The sequence below is a fragment of the Chiloscyllium plagiosum genome, chromosome 34 (genome assembly GCF_004010195.1).
Source record: "Chiloscyllium plagiosum isolate BGI_BamShark_2017 chromosome 34, ASM401019v2, whole genome shotgun sequence".
NCBI classification, from domain to species: domain Eukaryota; kingdom Metazoa; phylum Chordata; class Chondrichthyes; order Orectolobiformes; family Hemiscylliidae; genus Chiloscyllium; species Chiloscyllium plagiosum.
The window spans coordinates 20,642,998-20,669,351 of NC_057743.1; the positions used below are offsets into that span (position 1 = coordinate 20,642,998).

The 26,354-nt window shown below is 38.6% G+C and overlaps 1 protein-coding gene across 1 annotated transcript; it reads left to right on the forward strand.

The window, feature by feature from the left end:
• The first annotated feature begins 297 nt into the window (after positions 1–297).
• micos10 (mitochondrial contact site and cristae organizing system subunit 10) lies at positions 298–26,333 on the forward strand. The gene is made up of 4 exons (XM_043675783.1): positions 298–408; positions 22,367–22,414; positions 23,503–23,612; positions 26,168–26,333. The coding sequence occupies exons 1-4, from the start codon at positions 345–347 to the stop codon at positions 26,180–26,182; spliced, it is 237 nt and encodes a 78-aa protein (XP_043531718.1). The 5' UTR covers positions 298–344; the 3' UTR covers positions 26,183–26,333.
• Positions 26,334–26,354: the final 21 nt, after the last annotated feature.

Consider the following 26,354-nt stretch of genomic DNA (forward strand, 5'->3'; position numbering starts at 1 on the left):
GCTTGAGGTTTTGATTTGGAGATGCCAGTGTTGGGCTGGGGTGTACAAAGTTAAAAATCACACACCACCAGGTTATAGTCCATCCGGTTGATTTGGAAGCACTAGCTTTCTGAGCGCTGCTCCATCAAGAATAAGCCTTATACTCTACAGCCACCTGATGAAGGAACAGCGTTTCAAAAGCGAGTGCTTCCAAATTCGCCTTACGGACTGTAACCTGGCGTTTGAGGTTTAGCCAACACCCTTCCAGCCACGTGACTAGAGCCATGGTCCCGCCCCGTCCGATCCGGGGGTGGGGGGGCAGATCTCGCGAGAGCCAGCCCGCGAGAGTTGTGGGACGGTGTAAGATGGCGGAGACCGAATTAACTAAGAAGGTGGAGCGGTGTATGGCGGACGCGCTGGTGAAATTCGGTAAAGTTGCTTGTCGCGGAGGCAGTTGAAGGCCTTAGATGGTTCCTCTCCGAGCTGTCAACTGATTTTGCTGGTCCTTGTTCGCAATAATCGATCCCGGGGCCTAGCCGGTAGGCAGGCTTTGTACAATTTGCTCGGGATGAACCGGCGGCCCCAGCTACAACCCGCTGTGATTCATGGTGACACGCAGCAACCCAGCAGCCGCCTTACCCCTTCTAGTGTTTAGTCGGACAGTTCTAGAACAAGGGAGTTGAAGCTTTTGCTGGCCGTCCTTTGTGCTTGCTTTCCACACTAACTGTTCTGCTTCTTCGCCTCGGCCTCTGGTTTAGCTGCGATCCAACCGATATCAGCTGCTTTATATCCCCACCGCATGAGCCATCCTTCCTTCATGCTTTGCCTTGAGAATAGATGTTGATTGGCCCTTTGACCTTGGAAAGGGAAAGTCAACACAGCTTATGCTCCTGATCACTGTCATTAACGGCTCTTGTTAGGTGTGATGGTGTTTGGATGTCACTTGGGAATAGGATCAGAAAATATTAGAGAAACACGATTAAGCTTATACCTGGAGAGAAGGCATACGTGTTAACATTTCGGATCAATATACGATGTGCTGTGTTTCTCTGTCACTTTGTACTTTGATTTCTAACAGCTGCAGTACTTTATCCTTCAGGAAGGATAAGATCAGACCTCAGTGATGCCTTGACAGTCCAGTAAAGAAAGAAATTTAATTAGTATATGTTTCGGTTCAAATTCCTGTATGGTCACTTCTCTGTAACCTCCCTCTGCCTTATAACCTTCTGATGACTTTGTTCCTCCAGCAGTGACCTCCTGCCATCTTTACTGGCTTTCTCCATTCTTTGTAACTGTACTTGCATTTTAAGCTTTGGAATTCTCTTTGCAGACTTTTTTTTTCTCTCTCTGTCTTTCATTATCCCCTGTAAGAAATTTGGCTTACCCCTGTTTGCTAATGTTTGCTTCACCAGAACTTGATCATGAAAATCAAGTCTGGCATCAGTATAATTGAGTGAGTGCTGCATTGATGGAAGGTGCTGTCTTTTTGATTGAAATTAAAAGAGGCCCTGTCATTTTGAACAACATGGGAGTTATCTCTGTTATCATGACTAATGTTTATTAAATAGCCACATTATTGTTTGTGGAATCTACTGCGTGGAAATTGGCTGCCATTTTCCTACATTTCTAATAACAACACTTGCAAAGTACTCTGACTGTAAAGCACTTCAGGACTTCTGGTTGTTTTGAATGGTCCAATATAAATCTGCCTTAATCTCTGTCTGATTACTGTCCTGTACCATGCATTGGTGCTCTTCTCAGGGTGCAATAATAAATGCAAGTTATTGCAATTGTATCAACTACTTTTTGCTTTCAGGGTCCCCCAAAAGTACTTCATAGACTTATGATGAAATACTCTGATTTGCCTGCATGAGTCCAACTCCAGCAACTTTCAAAGCTTGCTGCTATCTCTGACAAAGGATCCTACTTGATTGGCACCTCATCCCCCACCTTGAGCATTCACTCCCTCTGTGGCAGCATTGGTGCACCACCTTCAAGATGCACTGCAACAACTCCAAGGATGCTTAGTTAGCACTTTCCATACCCAATGCTTGTATTGGCTAGAAAAACACAGGTAGCCAATGCATGGGAGCATCACACTGACAAGTCACACACCATCCTGCCTTTGAAGTATGTTAATATTTGTTCACTGTCACTGGGTCAAAATCCTGGAACTTCTTTTCTAATAGCCCTGTGAGTGTACCTACCCCTGATGGACTGCAGTGGTTGAAGACGACAGCTATCACTGCCTTCTTGAGGGCCATTAAGAATGGGCAGTAACTAATGGACTAGCCACCGATGCCCACATCCTGTGAATAAATAAATTACTTTTGCATCTTATCGGTGTGGGTATCTTTGCAAATGCATCAACCAATTTTTGCGTAGCACAATCTTTGTTATTGTGGTAGTTGTATAACTACTTATGTTTTTATGTAAGTTGCTCTGTTTTCTGTTATGCAGAGTTCTTAAGCAATGCTAAGTAGTTGTAGAAATGCAACATTAGTAGCTCTGCAAGCTGCTGATAGTTAGAGTGAACTTTGTACATGATTTGCTATAGTGACAAATCTATTGGGGGAAAAAAAAACTAGTTGATCTGTGGCATTGCACAGGGAATAAAACTAACCACTTGTGCATGTGACAGCTATTTGTCATAGAGACATGGGCCTTTTAGATCAATTTGTTACCCATGTATCACAGAATTTAGATAAAGGATTTGTAAATCAAGCAAAACCCAGATTGTAAATGAAACCTGCTTCGTGTCCTTCATGAAATATGCCAAAAAGACATAACACTATGAGAAAACTAGCTGAAGTAGTGTAGAAAATAGATCATAATTTCATATTTAATTTTGTACCATCTGGCTTCTCAAGATGCTATTTCATGAAGAGTAGAAGACAGCCAGATGTGAATCAGATGTGAAGACTGGGGTTCTCCAGATAAAATAACTGCAAACTTGATTTTTGATGGTTATTAGAGTCAAATGTTATCCCTACTTGCACTTGGTTTATTCCTTGTAAAGTTTAGTAAGGTGTAAAGGTTTTGCATTTATATGCATCCCTTTCATTACTTAATGACATCTAAAAGCAATTTCTCACAATCATCAACTTAATAGAACAGACTCAAAAGGCTTATAGTATTTCTATTCCTGTGTTTTATGGTCTTGTAGCACTATGCTGAAATGTGTTGATAGATTATATCTATTTTAATCAATTTGTTTGGACATGTTATGGTACAGCTATGGGGCAGGAGTGATTTTAACCTGGACCTTCTGACCCAGAGATTATATAGTATGTGCTGGGATTCAGGAGTGTGGTTTGAAAATGTCACCAGGCTTATAGGTAGGAGCTGCTGCTGCTAACAGACGAGCTGACTCACATCCCACACCCTGTCCTTAGAAAGATTATGAAGCTGTGCAATGAGGGGACACACTACCCTGTGAGGTACTAAATCTGTGTATAGATGAAGGGAAAATAATTAGTTGGGAAGATTTTGCATAACAGACCGGATGAAATTCTCAAAGATGATTGAGGAATGTTGCATGTAGTAAATGGAGTTGTGATATAATAGCGTTTCAGGATGGTACCACACATGAAACTGTTAGAGATTCATGGCAATGAAACTGGAATGCTTGTCTTTATTAGTCAGTGCATTGAGTATAGGAGTTGAGATGTCATACTGCGGCTATACAGGTCATTGGTTATGCCATTTGTACAATACTGTGTTCAGTTCTAGTTTCCGTATTATAGGAAGGATGTTGTGAAACTTGAAAGGGTTCAGAAAGGATTTATAAGGATGTTGCTGGGCTTCAAGGGTTTGAGCTACAGGGACAGGCTGAACTGACGGGCTATTTTCCCTGGACCATCAGAGGCTGAGGGGTGACCTTATTGTGGTTCATAAAATTATTATGAAGGGCATGGATAGGGGGAATAGCCAAGGTCTTTTTGCCACGGTATGGGAATTCAAAACTAGAGGGCACAGGTTTAAGGTGAGAGGGGAAAGATTTTGTAAGAGACCTAAGGAGCACTGTTTTCATGCACCAGATTGTGCATGTTTGGAACAAGCTGTGAGAGGAAGCGATGGATGCGGGTACAATTACAACATTTATTTGGCATCTGGATGAGTACATGAGTTTGAAGAGCTTAGAGGGATATGGGCCAAATGCTGATAAATGGGACTAGATTTATTTAGAATATTTGTTCGGCATGGACGAGTTGGACCAAAGGATCTGTTTTTGTGCTGTACAGCTCCACTATTCTAGTGGGAAGGCAGATAATTGGATGAGATCCATTAGAAAATCAGAAACCAAACTATGATTAAAGCTACTTTCTCAATGTTTGGAAATGAATAGTGATGCCCCATAAGATTCTAGTCAGTAGAGTTTATTTTTCATCAGTGATGTGGATTTGGGGTTCGAGAGTGTGCTATCCAGATTTTCAGAGATGTTAAAAGAAGTGGCATTACGAATTATGTTGAAAATTACAGGAAACTGAAAGTGGACCTTGAGGGGAGCGAGAAATGGGAAAACCAGCGGTGGATAGAATTCACTGTCAGTAATATGATTCGGTTAAATTAGTAATTATACTTTGGACAAAAAGCTTAGTGATATGGTAGCGAGGATTCAAGTGCACAACACATAGAAGCAGCAGGAGCTTAAGGCTATTAGTAGAGTTAGCATAATGAGAATTTTGACAATCTGGAGAATGCACCACTGGGTAATGGGAACTAATACAAAGCCTTTGTAAAAGTGCTAATTGTGTACATTACTTAGTTTTGCAGTAAGGATGTTGGGTAAATGAGAATTACGGTGCAAAGTACATATGTAGAATAAGGGAATTAACACAATAGGAATTTTGGCAATCGGTGGAGAATATGATAAAAGTTCATGGTGTATAATATAAAGCTTCAGTAACAGAATAGTGAATGCAGTTTTGAGTTTTGCACCAAGAATGTTGGGGTAGTTGAGATTCATTAATGCAGATTAACATGGTTACATCCTGAAATAAAGGAAGACTTGGAAACTTGTGTCTCTCTTCATTTAAAGCTGAAGAGATTAAGGGGTAATATGACAGCAGTGTTTAAATTTGTAATGATGGAGCAGTGCAATAAATTTTCTGGTGATCAAGGGTCAGGAATGAAATGATCTAGATTTAACATTTAATGCAAGAAAGCAGAAAGGATAGGAAGCAGAAGAAACGTCCTCTTTCCAGGCAGTGTTGTGTAATGAACTTGCAGAGTAATTGAAATAGAGGCCAGCTGTTAAGGAAAGACTAGATAGTTGGGGAAGAAGGGAAGCAGTTAGTAGGACACATGAACTAAAACAAGGGATCAAAACAACTCCTTATGTGAAGGAGAAATGTGAGTGTTAGCTGGCTTAGCTGGACAAACTGCTTCCATGTTTAGTTTAATACTTTCCTACTTGTGTTATAAAAATCAAAATTATGTTGTGCAAGAACCTAAGGAGGCTACAAAGGTGTATAGATTGCCCAATCTCTTAACCAAAGATCTGGCAATTAAGTATAATGTGGGAAATGTGAAATTCTGTATTTTGGCAGAGGGTTTTTTTCTTAAATCCGTGCAATCTAAATAGTGAGGTTGCGGAGCTCTTAAGATGCAGAGGGATTTGGTCATTGCACAAATTGCAAAACGTCAGTATGATGGTATAGCAAGTAATTAGAAAAGCTAATAGAATATTAGCATTTCTTGTGTGGATAATTACCTACAAAAGTAGGGAGATTGTTTTATTTATACAGGGCATTGGTGAGGCCACACTTGGAGTACTATGTACAATATTCGTTACCTTATTTAAGGAAGGATGTATATGTATTGGAAGTAGTTCAAAGAAGATTTATTAGACGAATATCTGAAAAAGGAAAGTTTTCCTATGGGGAATGGTTAAATAAGCTTCTTTGTTCTGGAGTTTATAAGAGCAATAGGTAACTTAATTGAAACGTAACATCTCAAGGAGTCTTGACATGTTGCATGTGGAAAGGATGTTTCCTCTTTCAGAAGAACCTCGAACCAGGGGATCAATGTTATAAATTAGGGCTTCACTCATTTAAGATGGCGATGATAATGTTTTTCTTGCAAGGCATTTTGAGATTTTGGAACTCCTTTCAAGACTCCTTGCATATTTTTAAGACAGTGGTAAACACATTCTTGATGAGCATGAGTTTGAAAGGTTATTAGGAGTAAGTGGGAATGTGGAGCAATCAAATCAGCCGCCTCCTCCTAATTCATATGTAAGCAATTTCTGCATAGACTCCTAGGCCTTTAAGGTAGCTGATCTCAGTCAGGGATAACTATTGTTTTCAGTAACTCCAAGCTACAGAGTTTAACATCCCTGATATCTGCCTTTTTATGTGTTAGAATGTGTGGTTGTGTGAACTTTAGATAGGCTTGAAACTGAATTGTGTAAGATCTTAATCTTTAGCTTGCCAGTACTTAACTTGGCTCACACATGGGTAAATGACCCTTTGGTTTAAAAAAAATGGAAGATAAGTGTAGAATAGCTTCTGCAGTGATCCACCTTCAGGAATGGAGGAAGGAAGTTGCCATCATTACTGTGACAGCTGATGAATGTACTATGTTCAGTAAGGATTTTCTTACTCGGCATGAATCTGCTCTGATGCAATGCTTTGATTTGCCAAGAGAAGTTATTAAATATTTATAGAGAATAGTAATTGTAAACTATGATGGGAGGTAAGAACAGTTTTCCCATTTTAAAATCGAGCTAAGTAACAGGGTGTGTTGCGTGTCACTGAGAGCAAAGCTGTAACCAAAATACTATGCATCTGTAGCAGTCCTGCTAATTTCAGAGAGCTACAGTGTCGGCATTAATGCTATGTTAGCTTGTTGTTTTACTTTCAAATTTTTTGAATGGCATTTAGAAATGCCACTTTAGTTAATTATGTTTGTCAATGTGGTTTACAGCTGACACAAAAATCATCAGATTTGGAAACCAATTTCTAGGTCATGTAGTTAGTTATTGGGCGGTGATGTTACAACACAGTATTAGAATTTTTTGAAATGAATTTTCTCCACTTTTGCCCTCCTGAAGATATGAACTGTACCCCAGCATGAATTAATGGGGTGCGAGTAATCCTCTGATGCTGTCTCCAAATAATAATTCTTCATGTGTGAACCAAGTATGAGTGATCTTTGGATGTGTTGCTCTCCATGATTAAACTTGATCCTGTCCTTGCCCAACACTCAGCATGGATGATTGCAAAGTAAATGAAAGTAAGAATTGTTAGTGGTGATTCTTTCACTGGAGGCCAAGTCATTGAGTGTATTAAGACAGAGATAGATAAGGGGTTTTGATTAGTAAGGGGGTCAAATGTTACAGGGAGAAGACAAGTGAATGGAATTGAGAAATACATCAGCCATGATCTTATGGTGAACCAGACTCAAGGGACTAAATGGCCTAATACTGCTCCTACATCTTATGGTCACCCAAGGCTAATTGCAGCCTACCCCTGTAACTCCCTTAGTATCCTTGCTGAACTTAATTCACTGCACAAACTATATGTCAAGCTCAGGATCTTCTGGTTTTTATTGTGAGTATATTGATCCAGTTTTAACACTATTTAATGTATCAATAACAGTACATTTCAGGAAAAACCATGCATTTCTTTTAATGCATTCAATAATTTATCATTCATATTGCTCAGACATGTATTTTGCTGTGATTCTGAAATACTGTCTCCATTCGCAGCTAATTATGGAACAATGAAATTTAGTATTACACTTTACTGCTAGGTGCTTTTAATTCATGTGGTCACAATAATCTTTGTTCCTAATGGCTTTACAGTGATAGGATTGTGTTCACAATTTTGACCTTAGTTGCTGAATAGCTTTGTCACTTATTCATGTATCGCAGTAGTGCCATGTGAATAAAGCAGTGGAGAGTGTTTGGTGTTGGTGGCACCATGTCTCAACAAGAGTAAATACCTTACAAAAATGAAGGGGAAAAGGAGAAAGTGGAAAGACAGTTGATCTTGTATTAGACAAGAATTTCCTTGATACATTTTAATATTATGAATTTGTTTTGATTAAATTCCTTAGTCTTTTGTGGCTCAGCATCCCAATTTTTAACACCAGTTTACTGAACTTTGTATTATGAACTAAATACAGATTTGTTTTCCTGAAAGCCTTAGAAGTATATTAATTTGACAGTCTGTAATGTCTGGATGCAAGGCATAATTCTACTTGTTACAGTAAGTGAATGGGCTTGGAGAAAAAGTAGCCACATGTGTCATTATTTGCAATGTAGAGGTAAAAAGGAATTTATTGTTCCCAGAGTGATGTCAGACACCCCAAATGTCACTTTTCGTTATAACACAGTTGATAAGTAACCACAAATGTGAGTCATTTTAAAATTCTAAACTTTTAAGATTATGCTCCTTCATTTTGGAACCATTGCCATAATTCCAGTTGGTATTTGTTTCCCTACATTCTATTTTCCTTGTAGTTGGAAGTATTTTGTTACTCCACCATTAAATGCATTTTGTTATTTCTTGTGTAAGATTGCATGCTATACTTTCTGCTCCTGCCAAAGCTAATCTCTGTCAACTTGCCACATGTGAAGATAATGCTCCAAGATGGTTTGAATTGTATAGAGTTTGTGCTTTTTAAGTAAAGAATTGATAGCTGTCTCATAACAAAAGAATGTGGGTTGCATACTGCAACTTAAATTTTGGCTCTCAGTTGCCACACTCCTGGCGTGCAGTGGGAATGTATTGTTGTTGAAGCTGGTCTTTAGATAACATTTAAACTGAGGATCCAGCTCCTCGTTCCACTCATGTTAGTTTTCAATTGATAACACAACAATTAGACATAAACTTGTCATGTTAAGTTTTTTCAATTAACAAAACTGTTCAATTTTGTTTTCCCTAGTAATTGCTCCAGGATGCATGTCTATACTGTGCAAAATTAAATATTTTGTACTTTGTGCAAGATTAGGCAAGTTAGGTTTATTGTCACGTGCAGATAAGTGGAGTGAAAGTTGTAGTGGGTGGGAGAGAATCCACTGGTGATAATCTCCATAGGTCTCAATAATGTAGTTAGAACTAGGAAGATGTTTTGTATAATGTTTGTGAGGAGCTATGAGCTAAATTAGAAGGCAGAAATTCTCTGAATTATTACTGGAATTGCATGAAAATTGGCACAGAGTACATAAAATTAGAGAGATGAACATGTGGTTTAAAATCTAGTGGGGAAGATGTGAATTCTGGTTTATTGGGAGCAGTGGAACTAGTATTGGACAAAGTGAGGACTGCATTGCTGGGCTGTCTACACTTGAACTGTGCTGGTATTATTGCGAATAGCATATCTAGCAAAGCTGAGAAGATTTAAAATTAAAATAGTGAGGGCATGGAGTCAAATGTGGAAAAATATGGCATATCAAAGTGCAAATATAAGGTAAAAGAAGAAAATAGTAATGTGTGAAATGAGGGTCAGAAGTACAGGAAGACATGGTACAAATGACAATCAAGAATAGGTATGACAAAGGTAAGCAATACTGGAGTTTGTCTTTTTTAAAATTAACTTGTGGGATGTGGACAAGGCTGGCTGCCCAACATTTTTATTGCTTGTCCTAGTTGCCCTTGAGAAGGTGGTGGTGAGCTGCTGCTTTGAACCGCTGTAGTCCAAATGCTGCCAGTTGACCCATAATGCCCTTAGGATGGAAATTCCAGGATTTTGACCCAGCAACAGTGAAGGAATGGTGATATATTTTCAATTCAAGATTGCGAGTGGCTTGGAGGAAAATTTGCAGTTGGTGGTGATCCCATGTATTTGCTGCCCTTGTCCTTCTCGATTGAAGTGGTCATGGGTTTGGATGGTGCTGCCTGAGGATCTTAGATGAATCTCTGCAATCTATCTTAGTACACACTACTGCTCCCTGAGCAATTAGGGGTGGACAATAAATGTTGGGCCAGCCCACCAAGCCCATAATTCCATAAAGAAAGAAAAAGATGTTTCATCTTCGGGTGTGTCCAGAACTAGGGGACACTCTTTTAAAATTAATGGTCATCTGAGTTGAGAATTCTTTTTTAGGGTTGTGCAACTTTGAAATTCTGCCTCAGAAAGCAAAAGAAGTGGCATCACAGAATATTTTAAAGGCTGATGCACATAACTTCACTGTTAGCCATGAGACTTAAAGGTTGTTGAGGAGTAGGTGCAGATGTGGAATTGAAATCCTAAAGAGATCAAACGTGATCTTATTAAATGGCGGAGAGGCTTGCTGGGCCAAATAGCCTGTTTCTCCTATTTTGTAAGAGGGAGGAACTGAATGTAACTCACTTCAGTTATCAAAAGGTTATACCACATTAGCTGAGACTGAATGTTAGTTCTTTTTACGAAAAACAACTTCCAACCTGTTCATTTTAGTGTCAATTCATTAACTGACTGGCTTCTTAGGAAAAACATTTAGCAAAATGTTCAAATAATATTTTTAACTCAGTCAAATATATTGCTTTGAAATGTAACTTTTAGTGAGGTATTTCTGAATTTTGGACAATCAAGGTAGGTCCTTGTTTCTTGTTTAGTAATAGCTAAGTCGTAGAACTGTCAGCAATTTGATTCTGCAGCAGGGCCAAGAAAAAAAGAAAACTTTAAAATTGGTGCTACAGCTTTCTGTATGTCATGAATTGGGAATGGATGTAATTCTGACTCTCATGAGTGATGTTGAATGCATGGATTGTAACATCTCCCTGGAAGGGATGCAGAAGCGGACAGCCTTGCCAGCAAGTTTGTGGTCTCTGTCTAATTACAAAAGGCATTACCAGTCTGTGCATGAAGACCTATCAGGTAGGGGAAATTTTGTGGAAACTAAGGGAAGAAAGGACATTTTGTCTGAAGCTAGTCAGTAATGTTTGTGTAATCTCATACTCTATATAGGTCACTGCACTTCTCATAATTTTATACAGATGTCATTTACAAATCACAAAAGCACAAATAAATATGGAAATAAGACCATCTGTTTTCAGTTACTAAAACTCCATTAGCTAAATTACCATTTCAAATTGCTACACAAAGGCAGATGCAGCATGACAATGTACTCTCTCTCTATATGAGTATAGAAGGACTGCTGGATTGATTTTTAGCATGATTACCCTTATTAAACCATTAACCTTTCTATTCAGAGAAATTGTTTTTTGTCTTTAAATAGACCAATGAGATTGTGTCTGTCTTCACAGCAGTTGAGAGATTCAGGTATAAAATTTGTTTTAAAAAAGAATTTGTCTTTAAGGCTTGATTGTTATAATCCTAAATCAGAACACTCAAATTGACATTAAAACACTTGGATAAAATGCAAGGTTGATCTGAAGCAGTAAGCTCAAATTCAGTTTGGAAATGGATAATGAAGCCCACCTTTTACTGAAGGGTTATAAAGGTCACACTTCAAATGAGTTTTGGCATCCTCCAGCTAGTCCCAGTAGAACTGGATCTACAGCACAAACTACCATTAGTGCACTTCATAAATAATACAGATATTGTGGGAACACTCAACAGAATATTAATGTTTCAGAGAACAATAAGACTTCTGTTCCAGTTTGAAGTCGCTTCTACATTTAAGGCTATTGGCCAGGCTAATTGCTCATGTACTATTTAATTTAATGTGATACTTGTTTCCATCAATCAGTATCAAATTATAAAAACAATTTAAATCCCAAGAGTCATCTGGCAACTTTGTCTAGTGAAATGGGTCAAAAGTTTCCATGACAGCCCAAATCTAATAACTTGGCTTCGGAAGTATTGTACAAGATGGGCTTAACTATTTGAGCTGCACGCTATCTGTGGCATTGAGGCATCATAATGGTCAGCGTGTTCAGCTTATATCCTGTGCTGGAAGGGCACAGAGGCAGATTGATAACTCAAACCACGTTGATCAATTTTAGTTAAATCAGTAAATTGCAGGTAAAGTTCAGAAATCAAAATCTGCATTTATAAGGAAACAGACTGGAACTTGTAGGTAATATTGAGTCCCATTCTCTCAGGACAGCTGATCTTCAGAAGGAAGGAAAGAAATCGGATTAATTACATGAATAAAAATGCATCAATGACAGTATAAACGAAATGATTGGAAAGTAATAGAGTGCTCATCTCAAACAGTTTGCTGATTATTTTGATTGAATAAAATTCCTTGACTTGGTAGCTGTATTGTTATTTCGTACACTTTTCTGTAGCTGCAATTTTTAGCTATATTTGAAGTTTACATTTGTAAATTTGATGGACCTGAGTATGTTGAAATTGAACTCAATCCATCTGTAGTCTTACTTCAAAAATGTGTCATAAAGGAATGAAGGTTTATTGGGGTTAATACTCTCATCAGCCTTTTTACTCAGTGCTTAAAACTTCTTCATGCTCTATTTAACATGTTAGCCTGTGTTTCCAGAGAACTCCTAGGTCAATGACTGTTAAATGAATTAACGAAGTAATATAAGTAAGAAGTCATAACTCTTTCACTTGTTTGCTCTTGTTCTGTCTTCCCTTTTCCAGATCCTTATTCGTATTGCCATCTTCCACCTTTTGTCTCCTCTGACTTCAGTCCCACTCTCAATGGTTGTTCTCTTGTCCTCTTGGTTGTTTCGATCTCTTTTTATCCACTGCATTACTTATATCTGGTCTTCTCGGATGCTGCTCTTGCGCTTGTGCTTTGCTTTCTTCTGTGCTGTTCTTCCTTATCCTGCTGTAGCTGTTGCCCTTACTCTGCTATCTCTTTCTTTTCTCTTGTACAAACCTACATTATCTGCCTCACGTCTTCTGTCCTCCACCTTCAATCCTTCCCTGTCAAGCTTTTAATGGTAGTTCCCTCGTATATATGACACCTCTTCACTGCCCTTTCCTGCATTAGACTGTTCTATTGCAGTCTGCCTTAAGCTGTGAATTTTTGTTTGATGAAATATAAAGTGCCATAAATGTTTTATTATGCAAAAGGTGCTATATAAATGCAAATCAATGTGTTTTGAGCTGTGGGTTTACATTGTCTATTAGATCTCTCCCAATAACGCTCACAATTACTGATTTTGTGTCTGTTAGATTTTTGGGTGTTCTTATCACAGTTACCTGAGAAAGGTAATTGGCCATCTGAGAGCAGTTTTCAGATCGGTTATTGAGTTTAAGATGCAGCAGTTTAGATAATACGTTATTTAATTAGACAAAGGAAATATGCACCCATGACAGATGAAAATACTTTCCTGATCTCAAAGTGATCGTGTAGGATCACGGAACAGGCAAAAACATATAAGGTTTTGAAGTTTTTTTGTCCCTGATTTTTTTTGCCATCTTTGTTCTTCCCTTGAGCTGATAGAGGGGAACTCCTAGCTTTTCCCAAGAAGCTGGTGGCTCATTCTCCTGGATTGTCATGACCTCTCTCATTTCCCACTTAACCAAGTTGAAATCCCTTAATTGTGAGATGGTGATTAGTGCTGTTCCAATCACCTGTCTGTATCCTCTTGGCCAGTGACCGTGACAGCTACTTAAGATAATAGGATGACTTACCTCCTTGCCCACCTCCGTTTGAAGGTGAGCTTTCATTTCTTTAAAGAACTAAACACCCAATTCTCCCCCATTCTGCATTGATAATAAAGTAGTGTGGGCCTGATTAAATTTGGAACATGGAACATCCAACATCATAACCTTGGTGACTCTTATGACATTTCTTTTGTTTCTCATGTGCTAGATATTTCTTCACTGTTGGTAAACTATTACTGTAACATAGTTAAATAAGTTCTAGCAAATAGGAAAGACTAAATATAGAGTTCGTAAAGAATTTAATTTTAAAGGAGGCTCCAATTTGTTTCCTGTTTTTGTTTTCCGCTCTCGCTCTCCCCCCCCCCCCCACCTCCCCCTTTGCTCTCGCTGTCCCTGCCCTCCACCTCTGTCTATAATTCAATTTCTTCTGGTTGTGGGCACTCTGCAAAATATACATGTAAAAGGTCACTGAGCACTGTGTATAATGAAGTACAACATGAAACATATAATTCCACAGAATTGCAACTTGGTGAAAAATTTGAAAATAGCCACTCTACATGGACTTTGTTCAGTCACTTAAAGTGTGTGGTTTTGATTTATATATCATGAATTGAAGTACAGAATGTCAACTGTTAAGGGAGTTTGTTCATTTATGTTTAAGTAAGTCAACTCGAAGTGCATTTTTTATTTCATTTTGTTTACAGCATTTGAAAAGTCTAGGCTTTTCCTCTAAGTCAAATAGCTTCAGTGAATTAAACATTGATTAACCTTCCTCAGTGTCTTATGATGTGTGAGACAGTGATATTTAGGGTAATGTGCTTTTTGTTTTGTTTGCCCTGAGATTTTAATTAGCTTTCATCCACCATTGATGCCAGGACAATAGCATCCCTAGGATTGCTCGATTAACCCCTGCTTATTTAGGTATGTGACCATAAAATGATGATTGGAGTCTCCACTTCAACAGCTCATTGCTGCTGGTCTTCATATGCTTTCGTATTTGAATCTTTGGATGTTCCTGAATTTTTTTTCAGTAAAGTCTGCCAAATTGGAAAACGTCTATTTGGATTTTTGAAAGTTTAGATGTTATTTTCAAACAGGATGTGGCTACAGATTTTGGGGGACCGTTTGAGATCAAAATGTTCAGTAGTTAAAATCTTTAAGTCACACTTCATGTCAGTGTTTCTTTTGACAGAGACATGATACAAAATGTTGTCAGAATTCCATACAAAATGCAATTAATTTTTAATGCCAATTTAAACTTTGTCTGACTGTAGGCAGCAACATCACAGTAAAATCTAACAAAGACAGTGGCTTAATTAATGGTATTTTGCTTCTGTGAAAAGTTTATTATCCAAATGTGTTGCCCTGAAATGGAAATTGAGAATGTAAAAATTAGAGGTGCTAATGAGTTCATTTTCTGCCTGACCTTCTAGTACGTTTTTTTTTCATAAATAAGGGGAAAATTGAAACAGACTTTTCCATGTTTCCCTCATGATAATTCTACAATCTGCTGACAGTTCTAAAATAATTCTCCTTAAGTGTGGTTGCCCAGAAATAAAACCACTAGTTTGGATGTTGTGGGGAAAATGGATTGCAATTTTTCATCTACCTTTGAGTCTGTCTGCACTGCTGCTGTATGCTACAGATCGCAAAATGGGAAAATCTTATACTTTTTTAAATTTTTGTTTAACAGCTCTTGATGCTCATTCCTTTTCTTACCATTTACAAATTTGACCTAAAGAAGCATTTTAGAAATGTTTCTTATTTAAACTAGTCTCTATGACGACTAAATTATCAGTTAGACTGAATTGGAGACTTGCACAGATTCTTTCAGCTGTAAGGCACAGTTGATAGTTTTCCATTTTCCAAGTAGAAACTGGTACTGATCAGTTCAGAAATTGCTGAGAGTAGTCTTGTAATGATCAGTTATATTTTTACTCTTCAAATGCTGCAGTTAACCTAATACCTATCTCTAAGTGACTGTTTTGAAATGTACGAATAAAGCAACAGTTGTTTCTTCTTACTGATTTTTTGCACTTTGGTGCTATTTAGGTACTCTTTTATTGACTATCTAGGTTTTTGTTGTGTATCGTCTCTCAGTGGCAATAACATTTCTTGCCTGATCTTGGTTTAGAAGAGAAATTTAGGTATTTTCTAAACAACCTGTTCAGAGATGTTCTTTAACACCTCTGGACTAGGTCTTGAACCCAGGTCTACTAGTCTAGAAGTAGGTATGCTACCAGTGCACCACAAGAACCCTATAAACTTACTTGCTAGATGGCTGATGATAAAACCACAATCATGGACATGCCTGAATTACCTATGGAGTAAATTAACGTCATTTGTGGGTTGCAAAGACTGTTGTGATTAAGGACGGAATTGCCTAACTTCCAAGATCCATAGTCTTGGACAATTTCCTGAATTCTCAAAAACTGCTTTTTGATTCATTGATCTTGTTTACCCAATCTTTCTCTGATATGCACATCCTGATTTCCCTTTTCTAGTGTCTGTTGCTGGTGATTTGTGTAGTCGTCTAACTGAAAATGCTAATTCCAGTTCATCACTTTTTTTACTGACTTTTTGGGTAAAGTACTAAAATTGGGAGAATTATATTCTGTTTGCCCTGAAGCATTTTCTGGGGTAGGTTGTTGCTACGTGTCTGGATGAAGTCATGGAATGGATTGTTGAGGGAATGTACAATTCTAATTTCCAAAAAGCATTTGATGAAAATACAACAAAATAGAATTGTTAGCAGAGTTGCTGCCTGTGGGATGAAAGAGGCACTAGCTGTGAGGATAAACATTTGTCCTCTGAAGGACAGAGCAGATAATGTCATTGAACAGTTGTTTTTCAGATGGGGTAAGAGTGGATAATGGTATCCCCTGGAGTTGATAACCTTAGCTCGGTGTGGCAATTGAAGCCATGCTGTTGGTGTTACTTTGCAAACTGGCCATCCAGGCAACTGAGCTAACCAACCTTCTCCGTACAGTAGTGATCAGATTTGGTAATTAGTTTAGCTGCAAAGTGCTTTAGACAACCAGAGGTAATGAAAGGCATGGCTATACTCTAAATCCATATCCATATCCAATTTTAATTGAGTAGATTTTTGACACCATTTTATGAACTCTTTCACCTCTGATGCAAACATATTCTGAAGGTTTCACTCACCAGTCAAACTGGCCATTTCTCATTCACTTTAGTTAACTGTGCCTTCAGCTGATTGAATGGCATTTATTTTTGCTGCCAGAAGAATCAAAGAATTGCTAGGGATGCAATTTGATTCAAAGGTCATCTCTGAAACAGAAATTAAGTTTCCAAGTGTCACACAAGATTGCAGTCCAAATAGTTTATATTTAATTATATACTGTATAAACTTGTGTAAAAGTTGAATGTTTTAAGACTGTTTTTTGTTTGTTTTTGATAAAATTTTTGGAGTCAACTATTAAATTGATACTACTTTTGAGGGTCTGTCGTATGACTTGCAGGCCAAAATACCATATCATTAGCAGAAGCCCAAATGATCTCGAAACGAATAAAGAAATAAAAATGTTGATGTTATCTTTGAAGAACAAGGGTTATGTTTACTCGATGTATGGAAAATTCCAGATTTTTTTGGCTAAAAATAGAGGGTTGTCTTTTACATTGACTGACTTTTACTTGAGTATATACAGCATATTGTTTACTGAACACTGAATCTTAACAAGGCTAGCCTCTGCAATGTTTCAACTTTAGTCCTTTGTGATTAATTTGGAGTTTTTTTTCCTGATCTTACCAGCTTTTTATCTGTGCTGCATATATTATAGAGGTTCAGATTGGGATCCAGTGTATTTGTGCATCCAATCAGTCTCCTTTGGCACTACTCTGGGTATAAACTTGTGTGGGATTAGAATAAAACAGTTTAGAGCTAATGAATGTAGTTATGTCACCTGGATAGTATTGAAACTTAAAACTTGATTTTAATTCAGATTAGAATGTTTCAATATTAAGGCCCCTTAACGTTTTGTTGTATCTTGGAATCTTTGTCTACCATGTTTCCTTTGTTTAGAACTGCATTCATGTTTTAATGTATTCTTTACATTAAGGTTAAATAAAGTCGTAGTCTTGCAACGTATACAAGCAGCCAGTATTGAAGTTCAACCCACTGAAATGCAGTTCTATATGATCAATACTCCTACGTATAAATGGCTTTGCAATTGAAATGTGAACACTAAATAGTCAACTGCAGCATTGACCGACTGCATGCCTGCTTTTCTCCTGATTAAATCATGCCTTGTACTGAGCTTATTTTTGTAAAGTTCACAAATTTCATAATGTAGTTTAAATAGTTGAAAAGTTGTTGCCAACAGAGATTTTTTTTCTTTCTTTCTTTTCTTAAAAAGACGAAAGATGTGTTGCAAAAGGCAGACTTGACCTCTTTGTAAAGTCCCTTCTAGTGGGCCCCAGCCCTAGGGTGAAGGGCAACAGAAAAAGACCTTAATGCATCTCTGTCTGGGAGACAGGTGGTGTGCAGCAGAGATGAAGGTGAAAGGTCGAAATCATTCCCCATTTTGTACATTCTTGTTGATGGTTAACTTGTACTAGTTAGGTATAATTTCTGTGCATAGTATTTTCGGAAATTGTTAATTGTAGTGGGCTTTGAGGTTCAAAAATGCTTGGAACAAAACAAGTTCTCAAATTCACGCTGATCTAATGGTCAGAATCTTCAGTAGGGGATTAAATTGACTTTTTCGTAATTGCGACATTACTGCAGATTAAGTTTAAAGCTGTTAATGAAGTTTATAATGGAATTAAATACTCAGCCACAGAAACTTGCAGCACAGGAAGCTGTTTGGCCCATTGTGCCCTTGTTGGCTTTTTCAAAGCTCAAGCATGTTTACTTGCACCACCCTGTTTTCTGTCCAAATGTGCAAGCTCCTTATCCTCTAGTAGCTGCTCAACTCTTCTTATTTATAAAATCCGGTTCCTTTTTCAGATAGAGATTTCAATTCTTTACTGCTGAATTAGAAAAAATTCTCCTGGTTTCCTATCTTGTCAGTATTATGGATCTGTGACATCTAGTTATTGACTCACATCAGAGGGAATTTTTTTTTTCTGTATACGCTATCAAAACCTCTCATTTTATCAGGATGTTACCTCCTCTATGATGAGCTTCATCTGTTAAGCTTGTGTTCATTTCCCTATTTGTGTTGCTTTGAAAGCTATAACTATTCCTAAGACTATCTCCTACTTTGCCAAGTTTTGTATCATCTGGACGTTGCATAATGCTGCTCCCTGCACCCAAGTCAAGATCATTTTTATATAAAAGTACAAAAAAGGATCCAAATTAGTCCTTGGGTAACACCACTGAGAACCATCTTCCAGCCTGAAGAATTGCAAACCATTGCCACGCTTTTCATTGCATTGCTAATTAAATGTAGCATCTGCACTGCTATTTTCATTTTAATTCCACAAGCTGCGATCTTTAATAAGCTTCGTAAGTGATACTTTGTTGAATACCTTCTGAAAGGCTACTGGTTGGCATGGACGAATTGGACTGAAGGGTCTGTTTCCATGCTGCACATCTCTATGGCTATGACTCTATATGCAATATCGACTTGATCTTTCACTGTATCATGTTTTTGCAAGGTTTGTGAAGGTTTGTAGCTCAGGTTGAGGTTTAGGGTGTAGGTTTGCTCGCTGAGCTGTAGGTTTGATATCCAGACGTTTCATTACCTGGCTAGGTAACATCATCAGTGGCGACCTCCAAATGAAGTGAAACTGTTGTCTCCTGCTTTCTATTTATATGTTTGTCCTGGATGGGGTTCCGGGAGTTTGTGGTGATGTCATTTTCTGTTCGTTTTCTGAGGGGTTGATAGATGGTATCTCGATCTATGTGTTTATGGCGTTGTGGTTGGAATGCCAGGCCTCTAAGAATTCTCTAGCATGTCTTTGCATAGCCTGTCCCAGGATAGATGTGTTGTCCCAGTCGAAATGGTGGTTATTTTCATCCATGTGTAGGGCTACAAGGGAGAGAGGGTCGTGTCTTTTTGTGGCTAGCTGGTGTTCGTGTATCCTGGTGGCTAACTTTCTTCCTGTTTGTCCTACGTAGTGTTTGTGGCAGTCCTTGCATGTAATTTTGTAGATGACGTTGGTTTTGTCCGTGGGTTGTACTGGGTCTTTTTAGTTTGTGAGTTTTTGTTTGAAAGTGTTGGTGGGTTTGTGTGCTACTAGGATTCTGAGGGGTCTTAGTAGTCTGGCTGTCATTTCTGAAACTCCTTCGACTGGGACAACACATCTATCCTGGGACAGGCTAAGAAAAGACATGCCAGAGAATTCCCAAAGGCCTCGCACTCCAGCCACAATGCCATAAACAAACACAGATCTAGATGCCATCTATCAACCCCTCAGAAAAGAACAGGAAATGACATCACCACAAACCCCAGGAACCCCATCCAGGACAAACCTATAAATAGAAAGCAGGAGACAACAGCTTTGCTTCACTTGGAGGTCGCCACTGATGATGTTACCTAGCCAGGTAATGAAACGTCTGGATATCAAACCTACAGCTCAGTGAGCAAACCTACACTCTAAACTGTATCATGTCTAATTTGTTTGAATCCTTTGACATGTTTGCCCTTTAATCATTAAATTCATGCTGGTTCTTCTTGGTTAACTTATGTCTTTCCAAATCTAAGTTTATTTTATCCATAATTGTGTTTGCGAATAACTTCCTCACCCCAATGTCAGGCTGCTGGTCTGTGGTTCCTGGCTTAATTCATGAATAATGGTAGAACATGAACCAGTCTTCTCACACTACTGTTCTACCCTATGAAGATTGAAAGGTCGTATTTAGTACTGATTACATGAATATTGAATTTTTATTTTACATTTTAGCTTAAATTCTTAGCATGATTCAAGATCTAAAATTCTATTGTTAATTTAATCTTCAAATTATGATAGAAAATTCTTCACAATGCTCTTAAATGTGGTGACAGTCTGATGTAAGATTGCTGTTGTATGTGCAGTTTAATTTCCAGTTCATTTGAATCATAGCCTTTTTCCATGCTGTAAAAACTCTTTGACCTATCAAGTAAGCGTTAGTCATCAAACTTCCATCTATGCTAAATCAGTTTTTCTTGTATGCTGTGACATTTCAAGTCATAGAGATGTACAGCTTGGAAACAGACCCCTTCAGTCCAACTTGTCCATGCCGACCAGATATCCCAACCCAATCTAATCCCACCTGCCAGCACCTGGCCCATATCCCTCCAAACCCCTCCTATTCATATACTCATCCAAATTCCCCTTAAATGTTGCAATTGTATCCACCACATCCTCTGGCAGCTCATTCCATACACGCACCACTCTCTGTGTGAAAAAGTTGCCCCCGAGTCTCTTTTATATCTTTCCCCTCTCACCTGAAACGTATGCCCTCTAGTTCTGCACTCCCCGACCCCAGAGAAAAGACTTTGCCGATTTATCCTATCCATGCCCCTCATAATTTTGTAAACCTCTATAAGGTCACCCCTCAGCCTCCAACTCTCCAGGGAAAACAGCCACAGCCTGTTTAGCCTCTCCCAGTAGCTCAGATCCTCCAACCCTGGCAACATCCTTATAAATCTTTTCTGAACCCTTTCAAGTTTCACAACATCTTTCCGATAGGAAGGAGACCAGAATTGCACGCAATATTCCAACTGTGGCCTAACCAATGTCGTTACTTCTTCAAAAAACTCAATCAAGTTTGTGAGACATGTTGACTATCCCGAATCAGTCCTTGCCTTTCCAAATACATGTACATCCTGTCCCTCAGGATTCCCTCCAACAACTTGCCAACCACAGAGATAAGGCTCACTGGTCTATAGTTTTGTCTTTAGTGCTTGTCTTTACTGCCCTTCTTAAACAGTGGCACACATGTTCACACAAAGCAAGACATAGCACAGAAACAGACCCTTTGGTCCAACTCGTTTGCACTGACCAGACATCCCAGTCTGATCTAGGCCCATTTGCCAGCATTTGGCCCATATCCCTCTAAACCCTTCCTATTCGTGTATCTATCCAGATGCCTTTTAAATGTTGTAATTGTACCCGACTTCACCAGTACCTCTGGCAGCTTGTTCCATACACTCACCACATTCTTTGTGTAAAACGCTACCCCTCAGGTCCTTTATTAAATCTTTCTCATGCTTACTTTATAGATATCCTTCTACTGCAAGTGGAAAACCTGCCCCTCAGTTACCTTTCTCAGTAGTTTTGCCCTAGATCAACTAATTCAGCCAAGACCTCCCTCATTTATAGGTCCCAACTATATCCCCAAATAGCTCATGAAGCCATCAGGGAGCTTTCAATTCAAAAAAAAAACTGTAGACTTTTTTTGGAGTGAGAGGGTCTGGTCATAAAGTCTCTGATGTGGAACTAATTAGCACCAAGTTGAAGTGTATTCATTTACTAGTTTGTTAGTAGGTACCTGTCTGTTTCTTTATACAATCAATCTGTAAAGACTAATAGTACCAGACAAGCTGAAATTCACAGTTGTGCAGGCGGAAGTTTTTTTCCCCCTGCAGTAGTTCCTGCAATTTGTTGAACACTATAACTTGACTCCAAGTTATAATTGTGTTAGTTGCCCCCGAGGTAGATTCTCTTTCAAGATGAAAAGCCTAAATTTGCTTAATACCACCTCGTCCCCCCACCCTGATAATCTTTGAGGTCCGTGAGAGGAAAGGTTGATAGACTCGTCCAGTGTTGATTGGGTTGATGCTGGGTTCTGGAAAATAAGTACAAAAAAGACATGTGACTCTTCAAACTATGACAGTACAGAAATGTTAGATGCTGCAATGCCAATAGTCTTAAGTGGTTTCAAGACTAATGTGCTTTAGCTTATGGCTTTTGATGGTTAAATTTCAAGTTTTTAAAAATGTCTGTTTTTACTTTTCAGGTGTTGGCCTTGGCTTAGGAATTGTATTTTCTGTTGTTGCTTTTAAGCGTAAGTATTATTGTGTATTTATCACGTGTATATGAATCAATACATGATTTGAGTGACATAACTGAGAAGTGAAGTCTGGAAGGATAAAGACTTTCAAGGAGCTATGAACCTGCACTCCAAGGTCTCTTTGTTCAGCAACACTCCCTCGGACCTTACCATTAAGTGTATAAGTCCTGCTAAGATTTGCTTTCCCAAAATGCAGCACCTCACATTTATCTGAATTAAACTCCATCTGCCACTTCTCAACCCATTGGCCCATCTGGTCCAGATCCTGTTGTAATCTGAGGTAACCCTCTTCGCTGTCCACTACACCTCCAATTTTGGTGTCATCTGCAAACTTACTAACTGTACCTCTTACAGGCTGATGTAGAGTGCTTAATATGTAACTTCAGAAAAAAGCAAAACTGATTTGCCACATTCATGAAAATAATTGACGCTCTTTCTTCTCTAATACCTCTCTTAACCATCACTATGCTAAACAGACATTCAACCTAGGTACAGTGCTTGGTCTATACTGAGTTCGCTGTTGTCAGGTTAATGATAGATGTGTCAGTGCAACTAGTGTTGTACCTTCTGAGCACTGCTAGAAAGCTAATACTGGGTAAGGCAAACATATTAGGGTTTATTGCTTCTCTACCCTCCCCAAACATCCCACTGTTACCCCTTCATGATTGGATAGTGTGTAGACTGTCATTGCCTAAATGTAGATAAAGTATGGTCATCTGAGGCAATCTGTGACTATGGAACTGTACCCAAATATGGCTCCTTTGAAAAGTCAAACACTTCATTTGACACCCTGAATCTTTCCCCACAACCCTGAAATTACTTGAAGTAATTATCCAGCGAGTGAATTTGTATCAGAACACGAAGAAAGTAAGTAGGTTTGGAATGCACTGCTTTACACTGCTAGATACAAATTCACTAGTTGGATAATTACTTGAAATAATTTCAGGGTTGTGTGGGATGAACTGCTTGACTTTTCAAAGGACCCAGTGCAGACTCAATGGGCCAAATAACTGCCTCTATTAAACAAAAATGCCAGTTCTGTAATTTGAGTCTAATCTAATGTTTTTTTTTCTTCTGTATAGGGCGTGTTTGGCCTATTAGTTTTGGTGCAGGAATGGGTATAGGAATGGCCTATGCTAACTGCCAGAATGATTTGCAATCTCCATACCTTATGCATGGAAAATTTGTCAAAGTGAGTACAGGTACTATATTCTAATTTTCAGAGAGTGTAGTCAATGTCACAGGACAGATGCTACCAGGTCATGTATGCGCAAGCTGGAATTGTGATCAAAGGGGATATGACCTTCTAGTCCACCACATCTGTGCCACAGCTTCATACTGGGAGAAAAGTAACCAACACTCCCAACAGTGCTCCCTTAATCTATTTTCCACTGCATGTCATCGACAGAGAAATGAGATAATTACATTAGGGAGTCTTGCTGTAGTGGTTGACTTGCCTACAACATTTGTGCCTCTTATGGCACTTCTGTTTGTGCCATAGGCATTGATCAGCCGCCTTGTTTCTGTTCAAGGATGATCCCTGCAGTACACACCATCTCTCCTTTTTGTTTGTTTGAACGTATGTTTCCTCCGTTTCCCAGGTCCTTCAGGTTTGCACAATATATTTACAGGATGGAGCTGGAAATTGTAGCTGGACAGAACATTATTTGTATAGTTCAGTTTTAAACGAAATGCTCTAGTGGAATACCAGAGTTTCTTTCTTAAAGATTCAGCAAATTTGAAATGTTATTAATTTTACAAGTTTTCCTAGTAGATGTTGGTTAACTTTTTTAGCTACTTGGTTAAGTGAGGTTGATTAAGCTGTTTCAATGCCTGTTTATGACCGGTTTTAAAAAATTGAATAGTTGGTTTTTTTTTTGCAAATCAACTTTTTATATTCATTCATAGGGTGTGGGCATTGCTGACCAGATCAGCATTTATTCCCTATCCCTAATTGCTAAGATGGCAATTAAGAATCAACCACATTATACAGTATTAAAGAATGTGGTTTGTACTTTAAAGTGCAACATTTGGATCATGTTTGTTTTTATCCAGAGTTGAGGATATTGAGGTTTACAGTAAAGTATAATCTTGCTTTGTGAGGGTGGTTAGATGTTAGTTATTTATGATCTTCAGTTACAACTCCATTATAAGATGAGAACTACATTGGACTTTACGATAATGCTTTCTGTAGTAAATATTTGGTCAACAATATGACAAACAACCTCTTTGATGTATGAAAAGGCAGCGAGGCCTTTGAAATTGCAGAGCTTTCTGGTCAGGGAGCATAATACAACTTTACTTGATAAGCTGTAAATGTAACATGCCCCTTTTATTTGATTATAAACCACTAAACTTAAAGTGAACCAAAACTACTGAAATTGAGTTGCTTTAGGTTTAAATGGCGAGTGAAAGTGGAGTCGCACACTTACCTTCATTGGTCAGAACATTGAATGTAGGAGTTGGGGCATCATGTTGCATTTGTACAGGACATTGGTGAGGCCACTTTTCGAATATTGTGTTCAATTTTGGTTGTCCTTCTATAGAAATAATGTTGTAAAACTTGAGCTAGTGCAGGAAGGATTTAAGGATGTTGCTGGGACGGGAGGGTTAAAGTATTAGAGTGGCTGAGTAGGCTGGGTTTTTTTCCCCTGGAGCTTCAGTAGCTGAGGTGTCATCTTAGAGGTTTAGAAAATAATGAAAGACATGGATAGTGTGAATAGCCACGGTCATTTTCTCAGGGTGGCAGAGTTTAAAACAAGAGGGCACAGGTTTAGGGTGAGAGGGGAAAGATTTAAAAAGGACCTGAGTGGTAACATTTCACACAAAGGATGGTGCATGTATGGAACAAGCTGCCAAAGAAGTAGTGGAAGCAGGTACAATTAGGCATCTGGATAGTTATGTGAATAGAAAGGTTTACATGGATATGGGTGGAATGCTGGCAAATGGGCCAAGGTCTAGTCGGCATGAGGGAGTTGGACTGAGGGGTCTGTCTTCATGCGCTATGACTCAATGTGTATACAAATAGGAAAGGAAGTTCAGTTGTGTGAATGAGCTATTTGAGCTAAACCTGAGCTTGTATTGTATATGTGTTATGAATGTACTTTGATTTAAATCAGTCATGTATGGTCAAGATTCAACTAGGAATAGCTTTCACAACCAGTAGAGTACCTAAAGTCCTCACAAATTCAATATCTATGAGAATCTTCCCTGAGCCCCTCTCTTTCTGCTTTACACATGAAGAATTTCTCCAACTGATGCTGAAACTGACTTGTTCCTGGGAATTTGCCAATACAGAGACAGACAAAATTGACAGTCTTTAAAGGTGCAAATCCATTCCATTATAGAATTCTTTTCCCAGATTCTTTCCCTTGCCATCACCAGTGCCCTGCCCAGAGGCTTTGTGCCTTTTTGAAGGTCTTCCTCTACTCTGCGTTTTCTCTCTTGCACCCCTCTCAACTCCTCCAGCACCCTCCCACCCCAAAACACTCCATCTGTCTCACTCTAGCCTCACTCCTCGCTTCTCACAACCTCTCATCCTTGCCCTCTCCACCCTGAGGCTGGTGCCCTCATGCAAATATCTGTTTAGTGTCCATCTTTTCTGCTATTTAAGTATACCACTTTTTCTTGGTGGGGGAGGGTATTGATGATAATGCAATTTTCTATGTTGCCCTTGTAATAAAATATCACTTAATTAATGATGCCAAATTAAACTCTAAACTAATTATTGAAATTATTTCTTCACAGAACCAGTCTCCTTAGGATGATTTTCTCAGCCTCAATATTTCGTGTACAGTACCGTTCTGTTGTGGATCAATTCTGCCTGTGTGCAAGTAATAGAAATTCTTATTGCTGTGCTGTATTTAATTTGACTTCTGAAAGTTGTACATTAAAATTGTCATTAACAAAAAGAGCTAATGACTCCTATTTATTG